This window comes from Protomyctophum parallelum (assembly GCF_964188405.1).
Source record: "Protomyctophum parallelum genome assembly, chromosome: 1".
Classification (NCBI taxonomy): domain Eukaryota; kingdom Metazoa; phylum Chordata; class Actinopteri; order Myctophiformes; family Myctophidae; genus Protomyctophum; species Protomyctophum parallelum.
The window spans coordinates 38120051-38132178 of NC_139697.1; the positions used below are offsets into that span (position 1 = coordinate 38120051).

Below are 12128 nucleotides of genomic sequence, written 5' to 3' on the forward strand. Positions count from 1 at the left end.
ATAGCTGATCTGCAAGCTCACAACGTGTCGCAATACGTTGTGAGCTAGTAGATTGGTTATTTAAATACAAAATAATACAAAATCTAAATATTGCTTTGATGCTCATATCATATTATCCTTAAGTTGTTAACTTGTTTTTATTATAATATGCATTCCATAGGGCTGGACCACACATGGACCTAGATTTTAGCAAATTTATATATTTTTAATAATGGGATGAATCTACAACAAGAGCCATTCTAGGGCTAAATCTAGAGTTGCAATACCCTCCATTGACTCCCCACTCATCCAATAAATATTGTTTTGCTATAAGTTATTCATCCCTCTTTTATCCATCCGGCGAGACGGGTCGCCGCATTTTAGGAGCACCAAGCAACTCCTCCAGGTGCTCTTCTGAGTACTAGACCAAAAAAGTTGTGTGCAGCCCTGATTATAACTTGCATAGTTAGTTCTCTATAATTGTATTAAAAACAATGTACGATTCCAAAACAAACTACGGAACTACGGAATATATACATTACGGGGGGGGGCAACCATCAAATAAAAACGTAGATCATTCACGCAATCATCGAAACGCGATGACATCGCACCCCCCCCCCCCCCCTCCCCTGAATTCATGGAGAGTTTTTTTGTTCCTTTTTTATCGCATTCCTAAGCCAATAATTTGATTACTAGCGGAGTAATGCAGGCTTGTGTACTTGTTTGTTGGAGGTCAGAAGTCCTGTGATGCAGGGATGTTGGTCCTGTGATATTCCACCTTTTCCTGAAGGCAGTTCACACTCCTTTTCCACCAGTCCACCAGTGGAGCGATGGTGGCATTCAAACCTACTTCTGTCTTGGGTTGGAATCCTTTAGTTTTTAAACGATTCCGGTTCCCTCTGAACTGTCCAATTCCTTAACGATTATTATGTGGGGTTCCAAATGGACCCTTAGAAGTCTGGAACTCTGATTGTACAAATAGAACCAAATCAACCCATGTGGATCCATAAAACTGGTTCTTGAAACGGTTCCAAATGTGATGGAACCAATTCCTCCGGTTCCTCAATGCTGGATATGGTTCCTCCGGTTCTGCTCACAACCCTATATTCGCCTTGATGGCAGCTTCTAACATCAGACGCTGTAAGAGGCAAAGGTTAAGACCCTTGGCTGGTCAGCAACATCCAAGAGCTGCAATATGCAGATAACTGCGCACTCTTTGCCTACAACCCAGCTGCCATGCTGCATGAACTGGATATCATGTCTTCTTTTTTACCACTCACGATTTACCCCCCATAAAAAACTGAAATCATCATTCAACAGAGGTCTCCAAGCGTCCGCCTGTCCTTCCAGTATCCTTCCAGAAGTCGGCATCGACAGCAACCCTGAAGGTTGTGCAGCGGGTTTTGCTACCTTGGCAGTATATTAAACCATTCTGAACGGGAACCCATTTTGGTGTCAGCATCATGTTATGCTTTAGCTATTGAAAAATAGCAGATCTACAAGCTCATATCGCGCCACAGAGTGGCGCGATACGAGCTTGTAGGTCTGCTATTTTTTGAAAAAATCGAAGAACCAGTGTGTGTCCCGTGGAAAACCTCGTATGAATCTGATCTCAGGTCAGAATGGGTTAACATCCGCGTGGATAATCGATGATGACAACCAGGCCCCGCATCAAGCTAGCCTCCTCTGCCTTTGGTAGACCTTGTGTCTTTGAAAAAAAAAACATTTAAGAACACCAACGCTGTCGCTGTCCACATGGCTGCGTGCGTGCATGCGTGCTGCTTTATGGGTCATAAGCCGGGACTACCTTGATGCATTTGACATTAAAGGACTCCAGCACATCAATCATTGGCATCACCTGGCTTGGCAGGACTGAGTTTCCCATGCCGCCCAACGCACTCCATTAGCTCATCCATTAGAATGGAGGCACGACCCCAGTGCAGAGGACAGTCTGGGTGGGTGGGGTCTGCCTGGATGCTTGGCTGCCATCTACCGCCACTAAAACCTTTAAGATTTTAACGATTCTGATTTCCTCTTAACGGCACAATTCCCTAACGGTTCCCTTTAGCAATTCCTATACGGGGTTCCAAAAATCCAAATGGACTATGGATGTCTATAACTCCTCTATTTTTTTATCCCACTATTTTGCAAACCATTTTTTCACCCAGTGTCTTATCTACAGTAATGTAATCCCGGGGCGCTACACTTCCCCTGCCAATTGGGTGCAGCGGACTGACCTCATGCTTCCTTCTATGCATGAAGAGTCCAAGCTGCTTCTTTTCACCTGACAGGGGGGAGAGTTTCCCCGGACGGACGTAGCGCGTGGAAGGAACACGTTATTCAGACCAGTTCCTTTCCCCTCCCATCAGGTGCCCCGGCTGGCCAGAGGGAGGTAGTTTAGAGACCAGTATTACTGCATGTTTCTAGAGGGTACCTACCCTAGGGGACACGGGGAGAACTTGCAAACGCCACACAGAAAGGCCCTTTCGCCAACCCCACCTCGGGTATGGGCACTGATGACGCGGGGGAGAGAACACGCCCCCCCAGCGGGTTTGAGAACCACCGGTATTGTAATTGTATAGCAGATGATGTATAGCAGTGAAGTCCACATACCGGCTCTGACAGGGTTATAAAAAAACGGGTCCGGAAACGGTTCTAAACGAGATGGAACGGAGTCCTGCTTAGTGGTTCCTCGTCTCGATGTCGGATGTGGTTCCTCCTGCAAAACTAACCACAACGAGGCACTTCATGGACAGTTTCTGTCAAGCCAGCAATTAAGGCCTTGGTGGTTGAAAGGTGTTGCATACAGATCAGCTGAAATGGACCTGGCGGTGCCACACTGGGGTCACACACACCTTTACTTGAGGAGAGTGTGGCACCAGCGAAGACTCCGCCCAGGCCTCACATATGGCCCAGTGCTGGCGAGATATGCATGTGGTCCTGCAAATGGGCTTCATCGCAATCTTACAGTGGCATCGACACCAGCACTGATAGACACTAACAAAGCTATTCATCACGGTGCGGGTATTATGCTGTGTCACCTTCATTAATGGTGTGTGTGTGTGTGTGTGTGTGCACGCGCTGTTCTCACTGAGTATGTTGGCGGTGTTCTCTGTGGTGATCTCAATTTCCGTATCTGTCGAGAAATACTCGGAGGCCACACACCTCCCGTTCTCTGCACCTGAGGGGACGAGAGAAAGAGAGAGAGAGTAAGAGAGAGAGAGAGAGAGAGAGAGATTTATTAAATAACTTTATTAAAAAACGCCCCATGGCCGTTTGAAACAGGAATTAATGCACTAGTGAAATTATAAATATATTATACAACATATAAACCTATACCACTAATCAAAATAGACATACAACTAACCAAATGAAAACTAACCAGAACAACTGCAACATCAGACTACTCTATTCAAACCATAAGAGAGAGAGAGAGAGAGAGGGGGGGGGGGGGGGAGGGGTGGTGGTGGAATGTAATAACAAAGACAGATGGGCTAATTAAGAAAGGTATTTCTATTTAATTAAACACGAAGCAAGCTTTGAATTAACCATCTAAACCCTCCGTGGACTGGATTCCCCCAGAGCTCGACTATACTCCCCTCCTCTAAACCAAATCTCGTCACCGAAAATAGCCGATATATATATATAAAGCTTACAATGTCTCGCCACACCTCGAGGGCACATCGCAGAGTCAGTGATAAAGAGTAAAACAGAGGGAAGAGTAGAGATGGACAGTGACAGGGAGACCGAGAGAGCAACCAGGCCCCCCCCAGGGCGCGTGGGGGAGAAAAACGACAGAGACAGATTGCAGGAAAGGGAAAAGATGGAGATAAACGCGTGAGATATAGTCCAAGACAGGCAGAGACTGAGAGCGAGAGGGGGAAGGTGGGACAGATAAACATAGACACGAGAGAGAAAAGAGTCAAAGAGAGCCAGACGGAGAGACAAAGACATTAAGTTTAGACTTCCCATTAACCCATTTAGGCCATTCAGTTTTCTGAAATACCTGTTTTTCTAGGCCTATATCACTCAATATTTCATGTCAAGGACCCCAAAAATTATCTGTAATTGGACTCCGAGACCCCACATCAGAAAATATGTTGTTCCAGGGACCTCTCCAGAAGCAAAGATTTGAGTTAAAAACGTTCGTTCTGAAAGAATATATTCCAAATTTGAGGCTCATTTTCACGATTTTTCGAAAATAGCAGACCTACAAGCTCGTAGCGCGCCACTCGGTGGCGCGCTATGAGCTTGTAGATCTGCTATTTTTCAATAGCTAAATTATAACAATGTTTAAAACACCAAAAGGGGTTCCCGCCCAGAAAGGGTTAACCTCAATGAAGGTGACACTGTACACAGCCAATCCTGGCACCTGATGTATACTCAGTTGCATGTGTGCCACGTGTCTCTCGCCACCGAAAATAGCCGATGCGAGCGCACGGCGCGTCGTGCCGTGACGGGTCGTGAGCTTGTAGAGTGGCTGTATTTGCTGCGAGACATGACGCGTGTAACTGAACAGAAATCAGTGTGAAAATGCACCCATGAGGTCCTTGGTGTCCATTTCATTTCAGGACTTTGCTGTGAATGACGAGACGTTAGCACATTCTCTCCTACAATAAAAAGAAAAGGACAGAGGCTTCAAATGCTACTTGACACTACTATGACAGTGAAGGACGCTCACACACACACACACACACACACACACACACACACACACACACACACTGAAGCTGTACAGTAGGAAACGTAATAGCATAAATATGAGGAAAGGAAAATAAATCAACGGAAACACAAGCACGGTTAAAAAAAACTGCGGCGGAGGAGAACGAGACAGGCGAGAACAGACAGATTCACAAAACAGACAGACAGACATATTTATATCCGATAACATATAAAATGGGATGACATGCATGTTGACAAGGATGACATCTTAACCAATATGGGTATGCAACTATGAATCAGCTGAGGAAGGTCTAGGGCTAGTGGGCTACATGAAATGATCCTTATTATATCATTTATCTTCAATGTGCTGGCAGTTTTTATTGTCGATTCCACCTACTGTTTGTTGGCCATGCTATTAAACTTTAACTGGTAGAGCGGAAGTTCTTTTTCATTTCATTTTATTTCTGAAAACCTTCCGAAAGAATTCAACTAATTGTTCTAAATTGCTCCAAATTATAGGAAACATCACAAATCTAGAAGTTCACAATGCATCGCATTGCAACGTGTTGCGTGAGCTTTTCACTATAATTGAAAAATGGCATGGGAGATTAATTTATTGCTGCAGGTCGCATTTACTATGAAATTGTGCAGTCAGTCAGTCAGCCAGTCAGTCAGTCAGTCAGTCAGTCAGTCAGTCAGTCAGTCAGTCGTTTGGTTGGTTGGTCACCCCAGGCATGACCTTGTGACATCACATGACATCATCAGGGATGGAGATCCTTGATGTCATCAATATTGGCCAGCAACTGTACATCTGATCTGACCTTTGATCTCCATATATGGAGCTGACCTGTTCTGACATTCCATATGTTGATCCTTCCCCATCCATCCTTCCTCTTCGATGTCTCCCTTTTGACTGATACCTGTCCATTTAAACTCTAGACGGGCCTGCCCCAAAGTTATTAGTGCAGCCGGCGAAAACTAGAGTTCTCAACTGGCCCGAAAATTAAGGCCCGGCCCTACCTGAGCCCTCATCAAACCCTGTACACTCAATACACTGCCCCCGCTGCCACACTAGAGTTCTATTGTGGCAGCAATTTTTATTTTCTCGACACAATTTTGGCGGGCCTTGCGGTGTCGCAGATTTTACACTTGATTGCATGAGCGCAACACCCGAGCCAACCAAACATAACATTTCTTGTCTTTTAGTTCTACTGTATCTCTTCTCTCCCTAACATTTTAGTCAAAATTGTCAAGTATATTATTTTAGTGTATTTAGTCAGAGTTTTAGACATCATAGCTTAGCTTTTATTTAGTTTTCGTCAGTAAAAAAGCTAGTCCACAAAATTGTTAATTTGTCAGCTTTAGTCGACAAAACTCGCACACATTTTCTCTCTCCCTAGCTTCCATGCAAACATAATCCCTCTCTTATCTCTCTCCCTCTCTCTCTCACCCGACACACACACTCACTCGCGCACACATGCAAAGTATTCAGAGAGAACAGTTGGTCCAGATGCCACCAGCATCGCCTGCCCTTTCACCCGCTGTATCAGCCTGTCAGACAGTAGTAGGAAGCATGGCTGCCCTCCCAGGAGCTCATCGCACCATCATCGCTACTACAAAGACCAGAGTTGTTCCTGCTGCGTGCGTGCGCGCGCGCGCACGTGTGTGTGTGTGTGTGTGTGCACGTGGGCGTGTGTGCGTGCAATGGGGTGGGGGGGGGGGGGGGTGTTAGGAGGGGGGTGTCTGTGATGTATGCAAATGATGAAACAACCTGCAGAGAAGTGAGAGACGAATTAACCACCTAAAGGGATATTTCACTTTCAAACATGTTTGAGGTCATTTTTATCTCAGGCTCATTTCGTCTCAGACAGTTTTTTTAAGTTGCTTGATTCCGTATTTAATAGACATTTGAATTAATTTAATCAGACCCTGCCTGTACAAACCCATTGTAACGTCAAACTCCATCAAAAATAATAATAATTTCCCCCCAAAGATATAAGAAATAGATTGAAAATCACACGGCCCCCTCACACATTAGGACATTATAAGTCACCAGAACCAAGGATGGGTGTTTTCAATGAATCCATCTACTGTATCATGATTAAAATGGTGTTCAAAGTTGCAATGTGTTTGTATGGGAAGCGTGCATGTTTGCAACCACTATAGACAGCTATGTGTGTGGCTGTGTCCATGCGGGTCTGTCCCTGTGTTCCTGGCTGTTTCCCTGTGTCTGTCCCTGTGTCCCTGGGTCTGTCCCTGTGTCCCTGGGTCTGTCCCTGTGTTCCTGGCTGTTTCCCTGTGTCCCTGTGTCTGTCCCTGTGTCCCTGGGTCTGTCCCTGTGTCCCTGGGTCTGTCCCTGTGTCCCTGGGTCTCTCCCTGTGTCCCTGGGTCTGTCCCTGTGTCCCTGGCTGTGTCCATGGGTCTGTCCCTGTGTCCCTGGGTCTGTCCCTGTGTCCCTGGCTGTGTCCATGGGTCTGTCCCTTTGTCCCTGGGTCTGTCCCGGTGTCCCTGGCTGTGTCCATGGGTCTGTCCCTGTGTCCCTGGGTCTGTCCCGGTGTCCCTGGCTGTGTCCGACCACGAAAATAGCATTATAGCGTTTGTTCACCTGCACCAAAGTGTCACTGTTGCACAGCTCAACACACAGACACACACATGCCAGGGAGGAGGGCTAGTACAGTACAGTACAGTACAGTACAGTACAGTACAGTACAGTACAGTACAGTACAGTACAGTACAGTACAGTACAGTACAGTACAGTACAGTACAGTACAGTACAGTACAGTACAGTACAGTACAGTACAGTTAGATGATAAGAGCGCCCCTCACTTCACACAGGTGTGATTTTTTTAATCAAATATCTAAATACTGATTCAAGCTTGAGTACATGTTAATGTTAGAATGACCCCAAACATGTTTGAATGTGACACATTCCTAGTTGTAGCACTTACTCAACGAGGTTACATTAGTACACTCTATAGGTATTCCGTGAATGCTGGATTATTTATAGGTATTCTTAGGATGTATTCCTCCTGAGATCATTTCACATCATGTGCTCTGGTGGTCACTCTGTCAGGGCACCACCCCCTGCTGGTTGCATTTTAAAACTACAAGTAATCTAAGCTACTTTTTTTTATTTCAAGGACCCCCAATTTGCTATGCATTAGGCCACAGAGCTCCATTAGATTTTTTTGAGCGGACTGGCCGCTCTAATAATGCACAGCTTTGCCTCTGTCTGTCCGTTTTGAGCACGGAATGTCCATGACGTCATGTTGTTGACCTCATCAGACGTTATCATTGTGATGAAAGGCACCGCTCACTTCACACAAGTGTGATTATTTCTAGTCGTTGGGGACCCAATCTACAGTATAACATCCTTAGTGTTAGACTGCTAACAAATGGACCCTTATGGATCCATTTGGTTCCATTTGTACACGGCAAATAAAACATTTGATAAGAACTAGTAGCCGACTAGTTGGACTCCTACTGTATTGTGCCGAATATAAGACAACTCTGACTATAATACGACCCCCATTTTTCAAGCTCAATTTGTGGAAAAAGAACATTGAATGTCAAATAGTTTAGTCCCCGATTCTAATACAACCCTGTTTTTTGGGATATTTCCATTGGGAAAGAAAACGTCTTATGTTTATGTGCAAGAGCCTTAATGCGCATTTACAGGGCTGGATGGAAACGCACCTAATGTCATACATATGAACAAAACCTGGAGACTTGACATTCAGTAAGGGGCGCCTGGCAATGTTGAAATGGAGCATTTACACTTTTATAAGCCTGCACATATGTGGCAGAGTCACTTTCATTCATGAATGCATTTCCACTATACGAGACATGAATGCATGTTATATAACATAAAATCAGTCACAAGACGTATTTATTGGCCACATGACGTCTCACATCGTCACGTCATTGCTCTAAACAAACATTAAAAGTACATAGACTTGGGTGCCATAAAAGTACATAGACTTGGCTGCCATAAAAGTACATAGACTTGGGTGCCATAAAAGTACATAGACTTGGGTGCCATAAAAGTACATAGACTTGGCTGCCATACAGTATTATTAATATATAATTTCAAAAGTCAGGGTTTTGTGCATGTTTAAAGTGATTTTCATGTTAATTATTACTTAACCTCCCCCATGGAAGCATCCGGTTGCCCAGAACCTTCAATCTGGACATGCCCATATATGCTCCTTGTACTATATACATTATATCATCTTCAAACTGTAGCATGAGAGGGAGGTAAATCCCCATATATGGAGAACCCTGATGTCATCAATATGACATCATAGTAATGACATCGTAGACTGGCCTGGACTCCATATTTGGGCATGCTTGACACGGCACACGGAACTCCATATATATATATATATATATATATATATAAGGGGAAAAATCTGCCCGATACAGAAATCTCCATATAGAGACGCAGACAGACATATGTCTCCATATGTGACCACATTTGACTGAGAGACTGCCATTGGATTTTTTTTTTTTTTTCGTTGTTTCATGTCATATGAAATCAGGGAATCATAGCTTCAAATTGACGTATTGGTTGTTCAGTTTGACCCACCAGTTTTGGAGATATGTGACCAGTGCCAGTATTTTCAACCACAAGTCGGCAGTGTTCGTATTTCACAATTGACCAAAATACAATTAATTTCTTTTTTTGGTGGTTTTCGTTTTTAGCCACATTAAAGGTTTTATGACATTCATTTTAATTTATTTTAATTTTTCGTTTTTCTTTTAGGTTTTATGACCTCAATTACACCCCAAAATCCTGAACTTTGAACATTCAGTGGATTTTCTGTGGTCTGGAGTTTTCTTTGGGGTTTGGAAGCCTTTTGAGCTACAATGAAAACAGGCAAGACAGTGAAAACAGTGACATCTGCTGGCAAATCCCATTGACATATATGGGATTTGCAGGCTCTTACATCACAAACTGCCGGCAAATCAGAGCACCTGTTTGAGCCAGAAAACTCCAGACCACAGAAAGTCTACTGAATGTTAAAAGTTCAGGTTTTTTGGGTGCAATTGAGCTTAGAAAACCTAAAAAAAAATAAGAACAATTCCAAAACCTTGTTTTTAATGTCACAATCCCTTTAACACAGTTGGAATGTTAAAGAATGTTTTTATTCCATCAGAAAGTCGTTTTAGTGTCATTAAGTCGTTGTAATTGCTTAAACATGTCACTATGTTTAATGATTTAACCATTGGATTAACCAATGCTAACAAATGCTAACCAGCTTTCCTGCTTCCCTGTTATAAGCTAACTGGCTAACAGAAATAGCAGAGAAAGAAGTATTAACCATCGTATTTTGTAAAAAGTGTGTTTATTTTCGGTCCGCCTAAAGCTAATGTTCCAGATGCACTGGTGAATCAGAACAATGGAACATGCTGAAATGGCTTCCTGTTTCCAATAGAAGAAGACTTGGATTTAATGTAAACATTGTAACATTGTCACCATAACGTGGTTATTATTAGTTGCTTTGGAATGTACCTGCCATGAAAATTAAGGTCATAACGCAGATCACATCGATATGTAATATTGCACTTGTACTATGTACTTGTTTTAGCTACAGGATTGATATCAATATAATGCTGAATGTAGCTAAAAAGCTATCGTTGCGGGGTTGCCAGGTTCTGCGAGAGAAATAAGCAACCCCGTATATGAAAAGAAGCCCAAAATAAGCGAAAATAGCCGATCTACAAGCATTTAACAAAACAAATCTTGTCCCTGGCATACATTATTTTCAGATGGGGTTTCTGCAGACAAATAATAATAACAGGCTAATATAGCTATTGTATTTGTACTCATCTGGAACATTTACATAGGCCTAATTTATCTGCCACTGTTTTTTGCCCTTTTTTCATACTACAAAATGCCAAATAAATACAGTAGCCTATTTAAAAAAGGAGAGATAACAGGAAAACTATCAAGATAACAACATTCTCTAATTGTGTAGACTTATTGGTACAGTAGGCCTATGCATTCTTTTTCTTTAGAAACAAGGCCAACTAATTATAATAAGCAGTCGCAGACATGGCAACACTGCTTGTTGACTAATGGAGGAATGAAGGGAAAACAGCGCCCCCTAAAGTCACAGATCACTGCTGAAATCTTTGAAGGTGGAACGCTCTATTTTGACATTTCTGGTTCACTAGGTTTCAAATGGTCATATCTTCTTCATTTTTCCCCCAATTACAAAGGTTACAGTGTGCAGTTTCATAATATGTAAAGAACTGAAAAATGACCATGGCCCCCTTGTATATCAAACTACTGTCCCCGGTCACATATGGTTTATAGAGTAATGTCTTGCAGCGAGTTGAGAAAACAGGCTTGAAAGGTTCACTTCTGTGGTCTCTAACATTACACCTAGCTACATGTTTAAGCATTTTTTTCATATACATGTCGATTTCAGCTCTGACACTTATGTCAGACATGCTCTATGTGAAGAGTCTGCCTGTGCTATTAACTCATAAGACGAAAATCTACAGTAAAAGCTGAATATAGCACCCCTCAAAAAAAGGAAAATAAATGGAAGGTGAAGGTGGTCTGGTGACTGACCTGCCACGAAGCAGACCCTCCACAGGCCGGCGTGCAGCGACATCTTGACCTCCATGGTCTGGTTCTGCTGCAGCACAATGCCTTCCTCCATCAACAGCCAGTAGTCGGTGGACACGGCCACGCCCACCAGCAGCAGCCCGCACGCCCCGAAGACTGAGGAGAGCAGCGTCAGAGCCCGGGTGCTGAACGAACTCATCTGTTGAAGAGAATCACACTTTAATAGAGGAGAGCCCGGGTGCTGAACGAACTCATCTGTTGAAGAGAATCACACTTTAACTAGAAAAAGTGCCCTTCTGGGCACAGGTCTCCACCAGGATAGGAATGTAGGACATTGCAGCTTGCCTTCATCTGGTGGTTGGATAAAAGGGCAACAAAAGTAAACTAGTGGGAATGTGGGTGCACAATTTCACGGAAATCACGCGATGTGTTCATGATTTGCAGCATTTTGTTTGAAACTGAGCCCTCCTGTGAACTTTGGAAGCCAATCTTAACCAATCAGGATGGAGTCTGAGAAATCTGAAAGACCGGTTTCGTTGAATGGCTCTAGAGAGACTGTGTACCAATTTGCGTGATGTTTGGACAAAGGCCTCCTGGTGGCGCTATAACAGGCCGTTCTGGAAATGTTGGGGCAGAGGATCATCGTTGGCATCCAGGGAGTGTGTGTGCAAAATTTGGCATCGACCGGGTTAACCGTGCCGGAGATTAGCTGCTCACGGACACACACACGGACGGACGGACACACGGACGGACGGACGGAGTGCAAAACATACTCTCCCCCCATGCCTTCGGCCTGGTGGAGACAATAAAGGAGAGTCCGGGTGCTGAACGAACTCATCTGTTGAAGAGAAACAACACACTTTAATAGAGGAGAGTCTGGGTGCTGAACGAACTCATCTGTTGAAGA

The 12128-nt window shown here is 43.8% G+C and overlaps 1 protein-coding gene across 1 annotated transcript in view; it reads right to left on the reverse strand.

The window, feature by feature from the left end:
• The window catches only part of LOC310869622 (voltage-dependent calcium channel gamma-7 subunit-like), a gene marked incomplete at both ends in the record, with an annotated part of 36708 nt that extends 25288 nt beyond the window's left edge, over nucleotides 1-11420 (reverse strand). The window contains 2 exons of the mRNA XM_083780451.1: nucleotides 3071-3160; nucleotides 11225-11420. Coding sequence (XP_083636577.1) covers nucleotides 3071-3160; nucleotides 11225-11420 — 286 coding nt within the window. The remainder of the gene's footprint in view (nucleotides 1-3070; nucleotides 3161-11224) is intronic.
• Nucleotides 11421-12128: the final 708 nt, after the last annotated feature.